At 43.9% G+C, this 22,091-nt stretch overlaps 2 protein-coding genes and 1 long non-coding RNA gene across 5 annotated transcripts in view; 1 reads left to right on the top strand and 2 right to left on the bottom strand.

Annotated features, from left to right (window-relative positions):
* LOC109879946 (sperm-associated antigen 17) overlaps window positions 1–280 on the top strand; it is a 40,776-nt gene extending 40,496 nt beyond the window's left edge. For all 3 annotated transcript variants that reach the window (XM_031813649.1, XM_031813648.1, XM_031813647.1), the window contains exon 46: window positions 6–280. In XM_031813649.1, the coding sequence (XP_031669509.1) occupies window positions 6–43 (38 nt within the window). In that variant the 3' untranslated portion in view covers window positions 44–280. The remainder of the gene's footprint in view (window positions 1–5) is intronic.
* A 1,407-nt stretch (window positions 281–1,687) lies between these two features.
* Window positions 1,688–22,091, bottom strand: part of LOC109877047 (dystrophin-like) — a 244,760-nt gene continuing 224,356 nt past the window's right edge. The window contains 6 exon segments of the mRNA XM_031813663.1: window positions 1,688–3,511; window positions 4,061–4,150; window positions 4,345–4,459; window positions 5,991–6,234; window positions 6,960–7,118; window positions 17,186–17,251. Of these exon segments, the coding sequence (XP_031669523.1) occupies window positions 3,414–3,511; window positions 4,061–4,150; window positions 4,345–4,459; window positions 5,991–6,234; window positions 6,960–7,118; window positions 17,186–17,251 (772 nt within the window). The 3' untranslated portion in view covers window positions 1,688–3,413.
* LOC116359830 (uncharacterized) lies at window positions 7,783–9,421 on the bottom strand. The gene is made up of 2 exons (XR_004206783.1): window positions 8,367–9,421; window positions 7,783–8,286 (listed from the first exon to the last, which is right to left on the bottom strand). It is a non-coding gene; the product is annotated as an uncharacterized LOC116359830 (long non-coding RNA).

The raw sequence follows: 22,091 nt of genomic DNA, 5'->3' as shown, positions 1-22,091 counted from the left end.
TCCAGGTGAAATTGAATCAGACGGATTGAGACGACTTATATAAAACAACTTTCACTGTGCTTTGGTCTGTGAGTGAGGTGGTGCGTGTGTGTGTGGGGCTTTGGGGTTTTAGTCACATATTGCCGTTCAATGGCTGTTAAATAGAATACATCTTAGGAATAAAGAACAGTGATATAACACAGGTGAGGTGGTGTGTGACGGTCTGTGAGTGAGGTGGTGTGTGACGGTCTGTGAGTGAGGTGGTGTGTGACGGTCTGTGAGTGAGGTGGTGTGTGACGGTCTGTGAGTGAGGTGGTGTGTGACGGTCTGTGAGTGAGGTGGTGTGTGACGGTCTGTGAGTGAGGTGGTGTGTGACGGTCTGTGAGTGAGGTGGTGTGTGACGGTCTGTGAGTGAGGTGGTGTGTGACGGTCTGTGAGTGAGGTGGTGTGTGACGGTCTGTGAGTGAGGTGGTGTGTGTGATGGTCTGTGAGTGAGGTGGTGTGTGACGGTCTGTGAGTGAGGTGGTGTGTGACGGTCTGTGAGTGAGGTGGTGTGTGACGGTCTGTGAGTGAGGTGGTGTGTGTGATGGTCTGTGAGTGAGGTGGTGTGTGACGGTCTGTGAGTGAGGTGGTGTGTGTGTGAGTGAGGTGGTGTGTGTGTGAGTGAGGTGGTGTGTGTGTGTGTGTGTGAGTGAGGTGGTGTGTGTGTGAGATGGTGTGTGTGTGTGAGTGAGGTGGTGTGTGTGACGGTCTGTGAGTGAGGTGGTGTGTGACGGTCTGTGAGTGAGGTGGTGTGTGACGGTCTGTGAGTGAGGTGGTGTGTGACGGTCTGTGAGTGAGGTGGTGTGTGTGATGGTCTGTGAGTGAGGTGGTGTGTGACGGTCTGTGAGTGAGGTGGTGTGTGTGTGAGTGAGGTGGTGTGTGTGTGAGTGAGGTGGTGTGTGTGTGTGTGTGTGAGTGAGGTGGTGTGTGTGTGAGATGGTGTGTGTGTGTGTGAGTGAGGTGGTGTGTGACGGTCTGTGAGTGAGGTGGTGTGTGACGGTCTGTGAGTGAGGTGGTGTGTGACGGTCTGTGAGTGAGGTGGTGTGTGACGGTCTGTGAGTGAGGTGGTGTGTGACGGTCTGTGAGTGAGGTGGTGTGTGACGGTCTGTGAGTGAGGTGGTGTGTGACGGTCTGTGAGTGAGGTGGTGTGTGTGATGGTCTGTGAGTGAGGTGGTGTGTGACGGTCTGTGAGTGAGGTGGTGTGTGACGGTCTGTGAGTGAGGTGGTGTGTGACGGTCTGTGAGTGAGGTGGTGTGTGTGATGGTCTGTGAGTGAGGTGGTGTGTGACGGTCTGTGAGTGAGGTGGTGTGTGTGTGAGTGAGGTGGTGTGTGTGTGAGTGAGGTGGTGTGTGTGTGAGTGAGGTGGTGTGTGTGTGTGTGTGTGTGAGTGAGGTGGTGTGTGTGTGAGATGGTGTGTGTGTGTGAGTGAGGTGGTGTGTGACGGTCTGTGAGTGAGGTGGTGTGTGACGGTCTGTGAGTGAGGTGGTGTGTGACGGTCTGTGAGTGAGGTGGTGTGTGACGGTCTGTGAGTGAGGTGGTGTGTGTGTGTGTGAGTGAGGTGGTGTGTGTGTGTGAGGTGGTGTGTGTGTGTGTGAGAGAGTGAGGTGGTGTGTGTGTGTGTGTGTGTGTGAGGTGGTGTGTGTTTAGAGAAAGACGAGGACGGAGCTCAAGTCAACATCACCGCTTTATTGATAGACACAGTAAAGCATGTTATAATACAGTAGTAAGGCATATATTTGGTGGAATTTGATATGTTGTGAAACAAATGAGTTATTGAAAAAGATGGACAATACAACTCCAGGGTTAGAAATGAATGACGCAGTGGATTAATGAATCATTATCTTTGATCATGCTGCTATAAACATGGTGACAAAACGAAGCAAAAAGGTGTTGTCGTGAAACTGTAATAATCCTGAAGAATACCTTCAATTGTTTGGGTTTTAAATAAACATCAGCTGTGATCTCACACTGATAACGCCCCACAACATGCAATTCCATAAAGGAACTCTAGTCTGTCCAGGATGGATAACAGTAGTGCACCCTGGTCCAGTTTCCTTAAACATGTCTGACATTTCATCTCTATGTCTTAATGAACCGCTGAGGACACTACAGTGTATATATCTGAACACATTCAGATTGGAGGGACTCATTCCATTCCAAAACATGGATGGGTTCTTTATGATGGCATCCAGCTACACTGAGGACACTACAGTGTATGTATCTGGAGGGACTCATTCCATTCCAAAACATGGATGGGTTCTTTAAGATGGCATCCAACTACAGTAGAATATTTTCTGCACCTTCCTAGGAAGGATCAGAATGAAAAAGAATGTGAAAGTTGGGTTTTGACCAATTAAAACGAGGTAGAGCTTGCATTACTGGGGGTTCTAGAATCATACACTAGTATCTTAAACCACTCCCAATCACACTCGGAGACAACTCAGATCAAATCAATAAAATAATCTCAGGATTACAAACAGCTGAATGTCACACTGTACTGTAGCTCTATTTTAAATGGTATTAAATTCCATAATCCTACAAAACCACTATGATTAGGTATTAAAACAACACTGTTACTTTCTTTCTGTCAGTGTTAAAGGCCCAATCCTTCATTTGAAAAACAACAATAACGGCTGTTAATATCCCAGACTGAACCTTTCAGTCTGTTCTCTATGCCTCCTCGTGGTAGATTCAACACATAGGAGTGGACCAGAGCTGCGGTGAACGAGGCAAAGGGCATAGTATCATATTATGATCATCAAACAGACACTACTAAAGAAAAAGATGACCTATGACCTATGGATGGATGGATGGTTTGATAAACAACGAGAGGTGCATCAGCCCAAAGCAAAAGCTATAATGCAATGTGGAAAATAGTTTACCTTCACACACACACACACACACACACGTCACACACATCCTTGCGTACCAAGACACACACAAACGTGCATACATACACACAGTCAGTCTCTCTACGCTGAAAGGGTACAGGACGACTGCATTGCCTTTACAGTATATCATCTTTTGTTGTTATAATAAACATAGTTTTGTAATATAAAGCACCCTTATGTTTACAATCTTTCTTTTTGATACAAATGTTGTGAAATGCTCCATACAAAGAAATGGAAAGACGTTCACAAGATTTACACACTTTTTCTTTCTCTTATGTTTTTATACAATTGCATAGAAGTTTAAAAACCTGCCTTTTGTTAATAAAACCATTTTCGATACTTTTAAGAAACTACTGAAATCTACAAGTTTTGTAATGCTGATCCTTCACAAAAATATATGTATATTTCTCTTTGTAAACGTGTCCAATCCAGTTGTTTTGACTAGAAAAGCATGCAGGGGGTTGGTTGGGGAGGGGGTAAGGGGCGGGCCCTCGTCTTCCGCTACTCGCCACTCTGTTCGTCCGTCATCACGTTGACCAATGACTCCATGGCTCGACCCAGGTCATCTGCCATGTGGAACAGACTGCCTACACTCAGTCCTGGAGACGAGGGACAGAAGGGACCGTCAGACAGACAGACAGACACTCTCACCCAAATATTAAACACTCATCAATGCATATCTTAAAATACAAAAGTAAACAATCCCACCCCGCCCCCTCGAACAAACACAAAATACACCAAGAAATATGAGAGGAATGAAATAGAGAGAGGAGAGAAGAGGAGGGAGAACTGGCCAGGAGAGGAGGGTACAGTAGACGGGGCTGGTGACCCCACTGACCTCTCAATGGTTTCCCCTTCGACCTCCTGGGTCACAGAAACAGAACAGGGAAGAAGGAAATAAAGAGAAAGGAGGGAACAATCAGAGGACTGAGAGGAAAAGGGTCCATTTACTTCAAGAGGTCAGTAGAATTAATAACAGTGCTCAAGATATGCCACTGAGGCTGATCTTACTGGTTAGATCATTAGGAGAATGACCCTCCTGGACTGTAGTTCTAACATGAGGTGATTTGTGCATCTATGGAAATTGCTTGAGTGAGTAGGATGTCCGTGTGTGTGCGTGTGCGTGTGTGTGTGTGTGTGCGTCCTACCTTGGCTGTGGGGGAAGGAGTTGTTTAGCTGCTCCATCACCTCCTCTAGCCCCAATACATCTTGGGACGGACTCGACAGCTCATCGTCACCTACAGCAAAGAAAATGATTCCAACCAGTCATCTTCAGGTTAGTACAATGACTTCATAGGAAACATATTTTTAAAACCAGTACAGCATCAACCGGACCATAGTGTCCCAACATATGACATAACACTGTAACAACCAGTCTGGTCCACTGGGCTCATAGCTGGTGATGTTGTGCTGAGTGCACTTCCAGTCTCACCCATGGTCTCTGTAGTCTGGCTGCCTGCTACACGCATCAGAGGCAGACTGGTGTCAGAGCGCTGGGACGAGGTGGAGGGAGAGGACAGGGCTGTACCGTTCACCTTGGAGTCAGTCTGGAGACGGACACAGGCATTATCCCACACACTCATCAGTCTGGAGACACACAGGCATTATCCCACACACTCATCAGTCTGGAGACAGACCCAGGCATTATCCCACACACTCATCAGTCTGGAGACAGACACAGGCATTATTCCACACACTCATCAGTCTGGAGACAGACACAGGCATTATCCCACACACTCATCAGTCTGGAGACAGACACAGGCATTATTCCACACACTCATCAGTCTGGAGACAGACACAGTATATATACAAAAGTATGTGGACATTTATAAAATCAAGCACACAACCATGCAATCTCCATAGACAAACACTGGCAGTAGAATGGCCTTAATGAAGAGCTCAGTGACTTTCAACGTGGCACCGTCATAGGATGCCACCTTTCCAACAAGTCAGTTCGTCAAATTTCTGCACTTCTAGAGCTTCCCCAGTCAACTGTAAGTGCTGTTATTGTGAAGTGGAAACATCTAGGAGCAACAACAGCTCAGCCGCGAATTGGTAGACCACACAAGCTCACAGAACGGGATCGCCGAGTGCTGAAGCGTTTAGCGTGTAAAAATCATCTGTCCTCGGCTGCAACACTCACTACCAAGTTCCAGCACAAGAACTGTTCGTCGGGAGCTTCATGAAATGTGTTTCCATGGCAGAGCAGCCGCACACAAGCCTAAGATCACCATGCGCAATGCCAAGTGTTGGCTGAAGTGGTGTAAAGCTCGCCACCACTGGACTCTGGAGCAGTGGAAACGCGTTCTCTGGACTGATGAATCACACTTCACCATCTGGCAGTCCAATGGGAAAATCTGGGTGTGGTGGCTGCCAGGAGAACGCTACCTGCCCCAAAGCATAGTGCCAACTGTAAAGTTTGGTGGAGGAGGAATAATGGTCTGGGACTGTTTTTCATGGTTCGGGCTACGCCCCTTCCAGTGAAGGAACAGCATACAATGACATTCTAGACGATTCTGTGCTTCCAACTTTGTGGAGAAGGCCCTTTCCTGTTTCAGAATGACAATGCCCCCATGCACAAAGCGAGGTCCATACAGAAATGTTTTGTCGAGATCGGTATGGAAGAACTTGACTGGCCTGCACAGAGCCCTGACCTTAACCCCATTGAACACCTTTGGGATGAATTGGAATGCCGACTGCGAGCCAGGCCTAATCGCCCAACATCAGCGACCAACCTCACTAATGCTCTTGTGTCTGAATGGAGGCAAGTCCCCGCAGCAATGTTCCAACATCTAATGGAAAGCCTTCCCAGAAGAGTGGAGGCTGTTATAGCAGCAAAGGGGGACCAACTCCATATTAATGCCCATTATTTTGGAATTAGATGTTCAACGAGCAGGTGTCCACATACTTTTGGTCATGTAGGATAGATGGATAGATAGATAGACAGACAGAGTCATTATAACTGGTTTTGGACTCTGTGTCTGGTGTGATCTGGTGTGTGTGCTCGCATGTGTGTGTGTGCTTTCTGTATACTGTGTGCATAGTGTGTGTGTGTGTGTACAGTGTGTGTTTCAGGACCTGTTCCAGTAGCTGTCTGAGCCGGTGTAGCTGTGACTCCAGTTGTTTGTTATGGTCCTCCAGGATCTGCATGCGAGCCTCCAGCCGTCCTTTGTGCTGCCTCAGCAGTTTGGCCTCAGCGATCAGCTCGGCGTCCCGTGGGCTCTGGGGCGAAGCGGGCAGCATCTCCGGGGGTGAGGGGAGTGGGGACAGACCCTTGTGGTCGTGGGCCTTCTTCAACTTGTCATACTCCGCCTGTAGCTTCCTGAGAGGGAGCGGTCAGAGGTTAATAAGAGCGTTGGGCCAGTAACCGAAAGGTCACTGGTTCGAATCCCCGAGCCGACTAGGTGAAAAATCTGTTGATTTGCCCTTGAGCAAGGCACTTGACTGACATGTACACAATGGGACTCAGCTCTAGCCTGAAATCCAGAACCTTGTTTCCTAACATTCCACTCCGTGATATACCAAGGAGTTGAATATGAACTCAAACAGAGTGGTACCCAGGCTAACTCAGCTCAGTCTAGTCAATTAATCCCTCAATCAAATTATTTTCTATCTGTTTTACAACAACATCAGTCACACAGTGCTTTACAGTAACCTGAACTAGATCCAAAAACCTCACTATCAACTCAGTTACCACTAGTTACCACAGCCACAAGGTCAGAATTGGCTATAAAATTGTCAAATTTCATGACAACAAAAATGACCTTTTAGGTTTTAATTTAAGGTTAGGCATAAGGTTAGCAGTGTGGTTAGGGTTGAGGTTAGGTGAAAATTATATATATTTTTTTAAATAGGTGGGGTTTATGACTTTGTGGCTGTGGTAACTAGTGACGACCTATCAACCCACAAGACAACCGTAAACCGACTGTCTGACACAACTGTAGAATCGTCTGGATCCAACATGGACGTTCGATGGAGAAGCTTGTCTATATCAGTTTGTCTGTGTTGGGATCAGTTGGTATGAATGTGTCACACTGTTCCCCTCACCTGTTGTCTGACTCCAGGTCGTTGAGCACCCTCTCCAGCTCCCCCTTCTCCTCACTCTCCATGGAGATGAGGATCTGGGCGGGGCTGCGTGGCTGGCTGAGGGGAGAGCCCTGGTTCAGACTCTGACAGTAGTGCTGAATCAACAGGTGTTCATCATCACTACAGTGATAGGAGGGAGGGAGAAGGAGAGGGGGGGGGACATACACACAGAGAGAGGTTGCTATTAGCTGACAGTCACACCTAAAAGCCTCACAACGGCCAGCCAGTCAACTAACAACATTCATTTTCGGTTCCACAACGACAGAGCGAGAGAGACAGAGTGGAGACAACCAGCTATAAATTGACACATTTACCACAGATTGTTGTTCAGTATTCAATTATATTTGATTCAATTCAATTTTCAATGATCCACTCTGACAAATACATATCCTTTGAGATGTAGACCTGTTGGCTTGGGGGTTGGGTTAAAGTTATCATTAACTTGTTGGCTTGAGGGTTGGGTTAAAGTTATCATTAACTTGTTGGCTTGAGGGTTGGGTTAAAGTTGTGATATCATTAACCTGTTGGCTTGGGGGTTGGGTTAAAGTTGTGATATCATTAACCTGTTGGCTTGGGGGTTGGGTTAAAGTTATCATTAACCTGTTGGCTTGGGGGTTGGGTTAAAGTTATAATTAACCTGTTGGCTTGGGGGTTGGGTTAAAGTTATCATTAACCTGTTGGCTTGGGGGTAGGGTTAAAGTTATCATTAACCTGTTGGCTTGGGGGTAGGGTTAAAGTTGTGATATCATTAACCTGTTGGCTTGGGGGCTGGGTTAAAGTTATCATTAACCTGTTGGCTTGGGGGTAGGGTTAAAGTTATCATTAACCTGTTGGCTTGGGGGTAGGGTTAAAGTTGTGATATCATCCTGGCTGTTGGCTTGGGGGTAGGGTTAAAGTTGTGATATCATTAACCTGTTGGCTTGGGGGTAGGGTTAAAGTTGTGATATCATCCTGGCTGTTGGCTTGGGGGTTGGGTTAAAGTTATCATTAACCTGTTGGCTTGGGGGTTGGGTTAAAGTTGTGATATCATTAACCTGTTGGCTTGGGGGTAGGGTTAAAGTTGTGATATCATTAACCTGTTGGCTTGGGGGTAGGGTTAAAGTTGTGATATCATTAACCTGTTGGCTTGGGGGTTGGGTTAAAGTTGTGATATCATTAACCTGTTGGCTTGGGGGTAGGGTTAAAGTTGTGATATCATTAACCTGTTGGCTTGGGGGTAGGGTTAAAGTTGTGAATATCATTCTGGCTGTTTGCTTGGGGGTAGGGTTAAAGTTGTGATATCATTAACCTGTTGGCTTGGGGGTAGGGTTAAAGTTGTGATATCATCCTGGCTGTTGGCTTGGGGGTTGGGTTAAAGTTATCATTAACCTGTTGGCTTGGGGGTTGGGTTAAAGTTGTGATATCATTAACCTGTTGGCTTGGGGGTAGGGTTAAAGTTGTGATATCATTAACCTGTTGGCTTGGGGGTAGGGTTAAAGTTGTGATATCATTAACCTGTTGGCTTGGGGGTTGGGTTAAAGTTGTGATATCATTAACCTGTTGGCTTGGGGGTAGGGTTAAAGTTGTGATATCATTAACCTGTTGGCTTGGGGGTAGGGTTAAAGTTGTGAATATCATTCTGGCTGTTTGCTTGGGGGTAGGGTTAAAGTTGTGATATCATTAACCTGTTGGCTTGGGGGTAGGGTTAAAGTTGTGATATCATTCTGGCTGTTGGCTTGGGGGTAGGGTTAAAGTTGTGATATCATTCTGGCTGTTGGTTTGGGGGTTGGGTTAAAGTTGTGATATCATTACCCTGTTGGCTTGGGGGTAGGGTTAAAGTTGTGATATCATTCTGGCTGTTGGCTTGGGGGTTGGGTTAAAGTTGTGATATCATTAACCTGTTGGCTTGGGGGTAGGGTTAAAGTTGTGATATCATTAACCTGTTGGCTTGGGGGTAGGGTTAAAGTTGTGATATCATTAACCTGTTGGCTTGGGGGTTGGGTTAAAGTTGTGATATCATTAACCTGTTGGCTTGGGGGTAGGGTTAAAGTTGTGATATCATTACCCTGTTGGCTTGGGGGTAGGGTTAAAGTTGTGATATCATTAACCTGTTGGCTTGGGGGTAGGGTTAAAGTTGTGATATCATTAACCTGTTGGCTTGGGGGTAGGGTTAAAGTTGTGATATCATTCTGGCTGTTGGCTTGGGGGTAGGGTTAAAGTTGTGATATCATTAACCTGTTGGCTTGGGGGTAGGGTTAAAGTTGTGATATCATTCTGGCTGTACTGTTGATGGTGAAAATGGAGACAGTAATGGAATAGTTTCAATTCAACATATCCAGCATGTGCTGGGCTCTCTCTCTGTATCTCTCTCTCTCTTTGTATCTCTCTGTATCTATCTGTCTCTGTATCTCTCTCTCTCTGTATCTATCTGTCTCTGTATCTCTCTCTCTCTGTATCTATCTCTCTCTGTATCTCTCTCTCTCTGTATCTATCTCTCTCTGTATCTGTCTCTCTCTGTATCCGTCTCTCTGTATCTCTCTCTCTCTGTAACTATCTCTCTCTGTATCTCTCTCTCTCTGTATCTGTCTCTCTCTGTATCCGTCTCTCTGTATCTCTCTCTCTCTGTAACTATCTCTCTCTGTATCTCTCTCTCTCTGTATCTCTCTCTCTCTGTATCTGTCTCTCTCTGTATCCGTCTCTCTGTATCTCTCTCTCTCTGTAACTATCTCTCTCTCTGTCTCTCTCTGTGTGTCTCTCTCTCTCTGTCTCTCGCTCTGTCTCTCTCTGTGTGTCTCTCTCTCTATCTCTCTGTATCTCTCTCTCTCTGTCTCTCGCTCTATCTCTCTCTGTGTGTCTGTCTGTGAAACGTTGTAATAATAGCAGGTATCCCACTTATCAGTCGCTCAAACATTAAGCCTCTAAAACTTGTTCTGCGCTCTGAGAAAGGACTTATCAAATATATGTTAAGAGAGCTGTCATGTGCATAGACAGGGATTGGAGGAGATTTATGAAAGTAGCCAATGATAGAAGAACATCCACAGATGATTCTCTATAGTTCACTGATAAAAGCCTGACAGGACAACATTGTATTTGGATTGTTCCCTATAGATGGTCTGTAGATGGTCAATAGATGGTCTGTAGATGGTCTATAGATGGTCAATAGATGGTCTATAGATGGTCTGTAGATGGTCAATAGATGGTCTGTAGATGGTCAATAGATGGTCTATAGATGGTCTGTAGATGGTCTGTAGATGGTCAATAGATGGTCAATAGATGGTCTATAGATGGTCTGTAGATGGTCTGTAGATGGTCAATAGATGGTCTGTAGATGGTCAATAGATGGTCAATAGATGGTCAGTAGATGGTCTATAGATGGTCTGTAGATGGTCAATAGATGGTCTGTAGATGGTCAATAGATGGTCTGTAGATGGTCAATAGATGGTCTATAGATGGTCTGTAGATGGTCAATAGATGGTCTGTAGATGGTCAATAGATGGTCTGTAGATGGTCAATAGATGGTCAGTAGATGGTCTATAGATGGTCTGTAGATGGTCTGTAGATGGTCAATAGATGGTCAATAGATGGTCTGTAGATGGTCAATAGATGGTCAGTAGATGGTCTATAGATGGTCTGTAGATGGTCAATAGATGGTCTATAGATGGTCTGTAGATGGTCAATAGATGGTCAATAGATGGTCTGTAGATGGTCTATAGATGGTCTGTAGATGGTCAATAGATGGTCAATAGATGGTCTGTAGATGGTCTGTAGATGGTCAATAGATGGTCTGTAGATGGTCAATAGATGGTCAGTAGATGGTCAGTAAATGGTCTGTAGATAGTCAATAGATGGTCAGTAGATGGTCAGTAGATGGTCTGTAGATGGTCAATAGATGGTCAGTAGATGGTCAATAGATGGTCAGTAGATGGTCAATAGATGGTCTATAGATGGTCTGTAGATGGTCTATAGATGGTCAATAGATGGTCAGTAGATGGTCAGTAGATGGTCAATAGATGGTCTGTAGATGGTCAGTAGATGGTCTATAGATGGTCAGTAGATGGTCAGTAGATGGTCAATAGATGGTCTGTAGATGGTCAGTAGATGGTCTATAGATGGTCTATAGATGGTCAATAGATGGTCAGTAGATGGTAAATAGATGGTCAGTAGATGGTCAATAGATGGTCAATAGATGGTCTGTAGATGGTCTGTAGATGGTCTGTAGATGGTCAATAGATGGTCAATAGATGGTCTGTAGATGGTCAATAGATGGTCAGTAGATGGTCAGTAAATGGTCTGTAGATAGTCAATAGATGGTCAGTAGATGGTCAGTAGATGGTCTGTAGATGGTCAATAGATGGTCAGTAGATGGTCAATAGATGGTCAGTAGATGGTCAATAGATGGTCTATAGATGGTCTGTAGATGGTCTATAGATGGTCAATAGATGGTCAGTAGATGGTCAGTAGATGGTCTGTAGATGGTCAGTAGATGGTCTATAGATGGTCAGTAGATGGTCAGTAGATGGTCAATAGATGGTCTATAGATGGTCTGTAGATGGTCTATAGATGGTCAATAGATGGTCAGTAGATGGTCAGTAGATGGTCTGTAGATGGTCAGTAGATGGTCTATAGATGGTCAGTAGATGGTCAGTAGATGGTCAATAGATGGTCTGTAGATGGTCAGTAGATGGTCTATAGATGGTCTATAGATGGTCAGTAGATGGTAAATAGATGGTCAGTAGATGGTCAATAGATGGTCAATAGATGGTCTGTAGATGGTCTGTAGATGGTCAATAGATGGCCTATAGCTGGTCTATAGATGGTCTATAGATGGTCTGTAGCAATAGATGGTCTATAGATGGTCTATAACTATAAATGGTCTGTAGATGGTCTATAGATGGTCAATAGATGGTCTATAGATGGTCTGTAGATGGTCAATAGATGGTCTATAGATGGTCTGTAGCAATAGATGGTCTATAGATGGTCTATAACTATAAATGGTCTGTAGATGGTCTATAGATGGTCAATAGATGGTCTATAGATGGTCTGTAGATGGTCAATAGATGGTCTATAGATGGTCTGTAGCAATAGATGGTCTATAACTATAAATGGTCTGTAGATGGTCTATAACTATAGATGGTCTACAGATGGTCTATAACTATAGATGGTCTATAACTATAGATGGTTTATAGATGGTCTATAACTATAGATGATCTATAGAGGGTCTGTAGATGGTCTATAACTATAGATGGTCTATAATTATAGATGGTCTATAGATGATCTATAGAGGGTCTGTAGATGGTCTATAACTATAGATGGTCTATAGATGGTCTATAACTATAGATGGTCTATAGATGGTCTAACTATAGATGGTCTATAACTATAGATGGTCTATAACTATAGATGGTCTATAGATGGTCTATAACTATAGATGGTCTATAGATGGTCTATAACTTTAGATGGTCTATAGATGGTCTATAACTATAGATGGTCTATAACTATAGATGGTCTATAGATGGTCTATAGATTATCTATAGAGGGTCTATAGAGGGTCTGTAGATGGTCTATAACTATAGATGGTCTATAGATTATCTATAGAGGGTCTATAGATGGTCTAACTATAGATGGTCTATAGATGATCTATAGAGGGTCTATAGAGGGTCTGTAGATGGTCTATAACTATAGAGGGTCTATAGATGATCTATAGAGGGTCTATAGAGGGTCTGTAGATGGTCTATAACTATAGAGGGTCTATAGATTATCTATAGAGGGTCTATAGAGGGTCTGTAGATGGTCTATAACTATAGATGGTCTATAGATGATCTATAGAGGGTCTATAGAGGGTCTGTAGATGGTCTATAACTATAGATGGTCTATAGATGGTCTATAGATGGTCAATAGATGGTCAGTAGATGGTAAATAGATGGTCAGTAGATGGTCAATAGATGGTCAATAGATGGTCTGTAGATGGTCTGTAGATGGTCTGTAGATGGTCAATAGATGGTCAATAGATGGTCTGTAGATGGTCAATAGATGGTCAGTAGATGGTCAGTAAATGGTCTGTAGATAGTCAATAGATGGTCAGTAGATGGTCAGTAGATGGTCTGTAGATGGTCAATAGATGGTCAGTAGATGGTCAATAGATGGTCAGTAGATGGTCAATAGATGGTCTATAGATGGTCTGTAGATGGTCAGTAGATGGTCTGTAGATGGTCAGTAGATGGTCTATAGATGGTCAGTAGATGGTCAGTAGATGGTCAATAGATGGTCTGTAGATGGTCAGTAGATGGTCTATAGATGGTCTATAGATGGTCAATAGATGGTCAGTAGATGGTAAATAGATGGTCAGTAGATGGTCAATAGATGGTCAATAGATGGTCTGTAGATGGTCTGTAGATGGTCAATAGATGGCCTATAGCTGGTCTATAGATGGTCTGTAGCAATAGATGGTCTATAGATGGTCTATAACTATAAATGGTCTGTAGATGGTCAGTAGATGGTCAATAGATGGTCTATAGATGGTCTGTAGATGGTCAATAGATGGTCTATAGATGGTCTGTAGCAATAGATGGTCTATAACTATAAATGGTCTGTAGATGGTCTATAACTATAGATGGTCTACAGATGGTCTATAACTATAGATGGTCTATAACTATAGATGGTTTATAGATGGTCTATAACTATAGAGGGTCTGTAGATGGTCTATAACTATAGATGGTCTATAATTATAGATGGTCTATAGATGATCTATAGAGGGTCTGTAGATGGTCTATAACTATAGATGGTCTATAGATGGTCTATAACTATAGATGGTCTATAGATGGTCTAACTATAGATGGTCTATAACTATAGATGGTCTATAACTATAGATGGTCTATAGATGGTCTATAACTATAGATGGTCTATAGATGGTCTATAACTTTAGATGGTCTATAGATGGTCTATAACTATAGATGGTCTATAACTATAGATGGTCTATAGATGGTCTATAGATTATCTATAGAGGGTCTATAGAGGGTCTGTAGATGGTCTATAACTATAGATGGTCTATAGATGATCTATAGAGGGTCTATAGAGGGTCTGTAGATGGTCTATAACTATAGAGGGTCTATAGATGATCTATAGAGGGTCTATAGAGGGTCTGTAGATGGTCTATAACTATAGAGGGTCTATAGATTATCTATAGAGGGTCTATAGAGGGTCTGTAGATGGTCTATAACTATAGATGGTCTATAGATGATCTATAGAGGGTCTATAGAGGGTCTGTAGATGGTCTATAACTATAGATGGTCTATAGATGATCTATAGAGGGTCTATAGAGGGTCTGTAGATGGTCTATAACTATAGAGGGTCTATAGAGGGTCTGTAGATGGTCTATAACTATAGAGGGTCTATAGATGATCTATAGTGGGTCTATAGAGGGTCTGTAGATGGTCTATAACTATAGAGGGTCTATAGATGATCTATAGAGAGTCTATAGAGGGTCTGTAGATGGTCTATAACTATAGAGGGTCTGTAGATGGTCTATAACTATAGATGGTCTATAGATGATCTATAGAGGGTCTATAGAGGGTCTGTAGATGGTCTATAACTATAGAGGGTCTATAGATGATCTATAGAGGGTCTGTAGATGGTCTATAACTATAGATGGTCTATAGATGATCTATAGAGGGTCTATAGATGGTCTATAGATGATCTATAGAGGGTCTGTAGATGGTCTATAACTATAGAGGGTCTATAGAGGGTCTGTAGATGGTCTATAACTATAGAGGGTCTATAGATGATCTATAGTGGGTCTATAGAGGGTCTGTAGATGGTCTATAACTATAGAGGGTCTGTAGATGATCTATAGAGAGTCTATAGAGGGTCTGTAGATGGTCTATAACTATAGAGGGTCTGTAGATGGTCTATAACTATAGATGGTCTATAGATGATCTATAGAGGGTCTGTAGATGGTCTATAACTATAGAGGGTCTGTAGATGGTATATAACTATAGATGGTCTATAGATGATCTATAGAGGGTCTGTAGAGGGTCTGTAGATGGTCTATAACTATAGAGGGTCTATAGATGATCTATAGAGGGTCTATAGAGGGTCTGTAGATGGTCTATAACTATAGAGGGTCTATAGATGATCTATAGAGGGTCTATAGAGGGTCTGTAGAGGGTCTATAGATGATCTATAGAGGGTCTATAGAGGGTCTGTAGATGGTCTAACTATAGAGGGTCTGTAGATGGTCTATAACTATAGAGGGTCTATAGATGATCTATAGAGGGTCTATAGAGGGTCTGTAGATGGTCTAACTATAGAGGGTCTGTAGATGGTCTATAACTATAGAGGGTCTATAGATGATCTATAGAGGGTCTATAGAGGGTCTGTAGATGGTCTATAACTATAGAGGGTCTGTAGAGGGTCTGTAGATGGTCTATAACTATAGAGGGTCTATAGATGATCTATAGAGGATCTATAGAGGGTCTGTAGATGGTCTATAACTATAGAGGGTCTATAGATGATCTATAGAGGGTCTATAGAGGGTCTATAGATGATCTATAGAGGGTCTGTAGATGGTCTATAACTATAGATGATCTATAGAGGGTCTATAGAGGGTCTGTAGATGGTCTATAACTATAGAGGGTCTATAGATGATCTATAGAGGGTCTATAGAGGGTCTGTAGATGGTCTATAACTATAGAGGGTCTGTAGATGGTCTATAGAGGGTCTATAGAGGGTCTGTAGATGGTCTAACTATAGAGGGTCTGTAGATGGTCTATAACTATAGAGGGTCTATAGAGGGTCTGTAGAGGGTCTATAGATGGTCTATAACTATAGAGGGTCTGTAGATGGTCTAACTATAGAGGGTCTATAGAGGGTCTGTAGAGGGTCTATAGAGGGTCTGTAGATGGTCTATAACTATAGAGGGTCTGTAGATGGTCTGTAGAGGGTCTATAGAGGGTCTGTAGAGGGTCTATAACTATAGAGGGTCTGTAGATGGTCTGTAGAGGGTCTATAGAGGGTCTGTAGAGGGTCTATAGAGGGTCTGTAGAGGGTCTATAACTATAGAGGGTCTGTAGATGGTCTGTAGAGGGTCTATAGAGGGTCTGTAGAGGGTCTATAGAGGGTCTGTAGAGGGTCTATAACTATAGAGGGTCTGTAGATGGTCTATAAATATAGAGGGTCTGTAGATGGTCTATAACTATAGAGGGTCTATAGAGGGTCTGTAGAGGGTCTATAGAGGGTCTGTAGATGGTCTATAACTATAGAGGGTCTATAGAGGGTCTGTAGAGGGTCTGTAGAGGGTCTATAACTATAGAGGGTCTATAGAGGGTCTATAGAGGGTCTGTAGAGGGTCTGTAGATGGTCTATAACTATAGATGGTCTATAGATGGTCTATAACTATAGATGGTCTATAACTATAGAGGGTCTATAACTATAGATGGTCTATAACTATAGATGGTCTATAACTATAGATGGTCTATAGATGGTCTATAACTATAGATGGTCTATAACTATAGATGGTCTATAACTATAGAGGGTCTATAACTATAGAGGGTCTATAACTATAGAGGGTCTATAACTATAGAGGGTCTATAACTTCTAGATGGTCTATAACTATAGATGGTCTATAACTATAGAGGGTCTATAACTATAGAGGGTCTATAACTATAGAGGGTCTATAAATATAGATGGTCTATAACTATAGAGGGTCTATAGATGGTCTATAACTATAGAGGGTCTATAACTATAGAGGGTCTGTAGATGGTCTATAACTATAGAGGGTCTATAACTATAGAGGGTCTATAACTATAGATTGTCTGTAGATGGTCTATAACTATAGAGGGTCTATAGATGGTCTATAACTATAGAGGGTCTGTAGATGGTCTATAACTATAGAGGGTCTATAGAGGGTCTATAGATGGTCTATAACTATAGAGGGTCTATAGATGGTCAAACTGCAACTTTGTTGATATTCAACAGCGTGTCCGATGAACAGTCTGTGTGATAGTTAGTGGAGCATTTCAAATCTTCAGCTCGGTTTAGTGGATAGTTAAATGAACCTTTAAAAACCATCCGTAGGAGAATCCAAGTGTTACTCATGACTGCTCTAGACAGAACCCACCTCACAGAGACAACACAGCTTCATACCTAACCCACTGAGCCAATTCACAAAGCTAGCCAATCAACGACAGGATTGAAAGAGGAAGGGGTGGGCTCACATGCTCTCATTGGGTGAGATACTGTCATTCAGATAAGATCCATTACGGTTCTCCATTTCAGCTAACCTGTGGGGGGAGACACATTCATTTCAGTAGTCACATTCCACTCATTTCACTACCATTAGTACAGAATGAGCAGCACTGTCCAGGGCAATTCAATGGTAGACCCTGGACTCTAGGCTGAATACCATCTCTATTGTTCCAGGACAATTCAATGGTAGACCCTGGACTCTGGGCTGAATATCATCTCTATTGTTCCAGGACAATTCAGTGGTAGACCCTGGACTCTGGGCTGAATACCATCTCTATTGTTCCAGGGCAATTCAGTGGTAGACCCTGGACTCTGGGCTGAATACCATCTCTATTGTTCCAGGGCAATTCAATGGTAGACCCTGGACTCTGGGCTGAATACCATCTCTATTGTTCCAGGGCAATTCAATGGTAGACCCTGGACTCTGGGCTGAATACCATCTCTATTGTTCCAGGACAATTCAGTGGTAGACCCTGGACTCTGGGCTGAATACCATCTCTATTGTTCCAGGACAATTCAGTGGTAGACCCTGGACTCTGGGCTGAATACCATCTCTATTGTTCCAGGACAATTCAGTGGTAGCTCTGGGCTGAATACCATCTCTATTGTTCCAGGACAATTCAGTGGTAGACCCTGGACTCTGGGCTGAATACCATCTCTATTGTTCCAGGACAATTCAGTGGTAGACCCTGGACTCTGGGCTGAATACCATCTCTATTGTTCCAGGACAATTCAGTGGTAGACCCTGGACTCTGGGCTGAATACCATCTCTATTGTTCCAGGACAATTCAATGGTAGACCCTGGACTCTGGGCTGAATACCATCTCTATTGTTCCAGGACAATTCAATGGTAGACCCTGGACTCTGGGCTGAATACCATCTCTATTGTTCCAGGACAATTCAATGGTAGACCCTGGACTCTGGGCTGAATACCATCTCTATTGTTCCAGGACAATTCAGTGGTAGACCCTGGGCTGAATACCATCTCTATTGTTCCAGGACAATTCAGTGGTAGACTCTGGGCTGAATACCATCTCTATTGTTCCAGGACAATTCAGTGGTAGACCCTGGACTCTGGGCTGAATACCATCTCTATTGTTCCAGGACAATTCAATGGTAGACCCTGGACTCTGGGCTGAATACCATCTCTATTGTTCCAGGACAATTCAGTGGTAGACCCTGGACTCTGGGCTGAATACCATCTCTATTGTTCCAGGACAATTCAGTGGTAGACCCTGGACTCTGGGCTGAATACCATCTCTATTGTTCCAGGACAATTCAATGGTAGACCCTGGACTCTGGGCTGAATACCATCTCTATTGTTCCAGGACAATTCAATGGTAGACCCTGGACTCTGGGCTGAATACCATCTCTATTGTTCCAGGACAATTCAATGGTAGACCCTGGACTCTGGGCTGAATACCATCTCTATTGTTCCAGGACAATTCAGTGGTAGACTCTGGGCTGAATACCATCTCTATTGTTCCAGGACAATTCAATGGTAGACCCTGGACTCTGGGCTGAATACCATCTCTATTGTTCCAGGACAATTCAGTGGTAGACCCTGGACTCTGGGCTGAATACCATCTCTATTGTTCCAGGGCAATTCAATGGTAGACCCTGGACTCTGGGCTGAATACCATCTCTATTGTTCCAGGGCAATTCAATGGTAGACCCTGGACTCTGGGCTGAATACCATCTCTATTGTTCCAGGACAATTCAGTGGTAGACCCTGGACTCTGGGCTGAATACCATCTCTATTGTTCCAGGACAATTCAGTGGTAGCTCTGGGCTGAATACCATCTCTATTGTTCCAGGACAATTCAGTGGTAGACCCTGGACTCTGGGCTGAATACCATCTCTATTGTTCCAGGACAATTCAGTGGTAGACCCTGGACTCTGGGCTGAATACCATCTCTATTGTTCCAGGACAATTCAGTGGTAGACCCTGGACTCTGGGCTGAATACCATCTCTATTGTTCCAGGACAATTCAATGGTAGACCCTGGACTCTGGGCTGAATACCATCTCTATTGTTCCAGGACAATTCAATGGTAGACCCTGGACTCTGGGCTGAATACCATCTCTATTGTTCCAGGACAATTCAATGGTAGACCCTGGACTCTGGGCTGAATACCATCTCTATTGTTCCAGGACAATTCAGTGGTAGACCCTGGGCTGAATACCATCTCTATTGTTCCAGGACAATTCAGTGGTAGACTCTGGGCTGAATACCATCTCTATTGTTCCAGGACAATTCAGTGGTAGACCCTGGACTCTGGGCTGAATACCATCTCTATTGTTCCAGGACAATTCAATGGTAGACCCTGGACTCTGGGCTGAATACCATCTCTATTGTTCCAGGACAATTCAGTGGTAGACCCTGGACTCTGGGCTGAATACCATCTCTATTGTTCCAGGACAATTCAGTGGTAGACCCTGGACTCTGGGCTGAATACCATCTCTATTGTTCCAGGACAATTCAATGGTAGACCCTGGACTCTGGGCTGAATACCATCTCTATTGTTCCAGGACAATTCAATGGTAGACCCTGGACTCTGGGCTGAATACCATCTCTATTGTTCCAGGACAATTCAATGGTAGACCCTGGACTCTGGGCTGAATACCATCTCTATTGTTCCAGGACAATTCAGTGGTAGACTCTGGGCTGAATACCATCTCTATTGTTCCAGGACAATTCAATGGTAGACCCTGGACTCTGGGCTGAATACCATCTCTATTGTTCCAGGACAATTCATTGGTAGACCCTGGACTCTGGGCTGAATACCATCTCTATTGTTCCAGGGCAATTCAGTGGTAGACTCTGGGCTGAATATCATCTCTATTGTTCCAGGACAATTCAGTGGTAGACCCTGGACTCTGGGCTGAATACCATCTCTATTGTTCCAGGGCAATTCAGTGGTAGACCCTGGACTCTGGGCTGAATACCATCTCTATTGTTCCAGGGCAATTCAATGGTAGACCCTGGACTCTGGGCTGAATACCATCTCTATTGTTCCAGGGCAATTCAATGGTAGACCCTGGACTCTGGGCTGAATACCATCTCTATTGTTCCAGGACAATTCAGTGGTAGACCCTGGACTCTGGGCTGAATACCATCTCTATTGTTCCAGGACAATTCAGTGGTAGACCCTGGACTCTGGGCTGAATACCATCTCTATTGTTCCAGGACAATTCAGTGGTAGCTGTGGGCTGAATACCATCTCTATTGTTCCAGGACAATTCAGTGGTAGACCCTGGACTCTGGGCTGAATACCATCTCTATTGTTCCAGGACAATTCAGTGGTAGACCCTGGACTCTGGGCTGAATACCATCTCTATTGTTCCAGGACAATTCAGTGGTAGACCCTGGACTCTGGGCTGAATACCATCTCTATTGTTCCAGGACAATTCAATGGTAGACCCTGGACTCTGGGCTGAATACCATCTCTATTGTTCCAGGACAATTCAATGGTAGACCCTGGACTCTGGGCTGAATACCATCTCTATTGTTCCAGGACAATTCAATGGTAGACCCTGGACTCTGGGCTGAATACCATCTCTATTGTTCCAGGACAATTCAGTGGTAGACCCTGGGCTGAATACCATCTCTATTGTTCCAGGACAATTCAGTGGTAGACTCTGGGCTGAATACCATCTCTATTGTTCCAGGACAATTCAGTGGTAGACCCTGGACTCTGGGCTGAATACCATCTCTATTGTTCCAGGACAATTCAATGGTAGACCCTGGACTCTGGGCTGAATACCATCTCTATTGTTCCAGGACAATTCAGTGGTAGACCCTGGACTCTGGGCTGAATACCATCTCTATTGTTCCAGGACAATTCAGTGGTAGACCCTGGACTCTGGGCTGAATACCATCTCTATTGTTCCAGGACAATTCAATGGTAGACCCTGGACTCTGGGCTGAATACCATCTCTATTGTTCCAGGACAATTCAATGGTAGACCCTGGACTCTGGGCTGAATACCATCTCTATTGTTCCAGGACAATTCAATGGTAGACCCTGGACTCTGGGCTGAATACCATCTCTATTGTTCCAGGACAATTCAGTGGTAGACTCTGGGCTGAATACCATCTCTATTGTTCCAGGACAATTCAATGGTAGACCCTGGACTCTGGGCTGAATACCATCTCTATTGTTCCAGGACAATTCATTGGTAGACCCTGGACTCTGGGCTGAATACCATCTCTATTGTTCCAGGGCAATTCAGTGGTAGACTCTGGGCTGAATACCATCTCTATTGTTCCAGGACAATTCAATGGTAGACCCTGGACTCTGGGCTGAATACCATCTCTATTGTTCCAGGACAATTCAGTGGTAGACCCTGGACTCTGGGCTGAATACCATCTCTATTGTTCCAGGACAATTCAGTGGTAGACCCTGGACTCTGGGCTGAATACCATCTCTATTGTTCCAGGACAATTCAATGGTAGACTCTGGGCTGAATACCATCTCTATTGTTCCAGGACAATTCAATGGTAGACCCTGGACTCTGGGCTGAATACCATCTCTATTGTTCCAGGACAATTCAATGGTAGACTCTGGGCTGAATACCATCTCTATTGTTCCAGGACAATTCAATGGTAGACCCTGGACTCTGGGCTGAATACCATCTCTATTGTTCCAGGGCAATTCAGTGGTAGACTCTGGGCTGAATACCATCTCTATTGTTCCAGGACAATTCAATGGTAGACCCTGGACTCTGGGCTGAATACCATCTCTATTGTTCCAGGACAATTAAATGGTAGACCCTGGACTCTGGGCTGAATACCATCTCTATTGTTCCAGGACAATTCAATGGTAGACTCTGGGCTGAATACCATCTCTATTGTTCCAGGACAATTCAATGGT

Source organism: Oncorhynchus kisutch, unplaced genomic scaffold, assembly GCF_002021735.2.
Source record: "Oncorhynchus kisutch isolate 150728-3 unplaced genomic scaffold, Okis_V2 Okis05a-Okis16b_hom, whole genome shotgun sequence".
Taxonomy (NCBI): Eukaryota; Metazoa; Chordata; class Actinopteri; order Salmoniformes; family Salmonidae; genus Oncorhynchus; species Oncorhynchus kisutch.
Note: the sequence above shows the minus strand (reverse complement) of the source record. Positions and strands in the feature narration are given on the sequence as shown.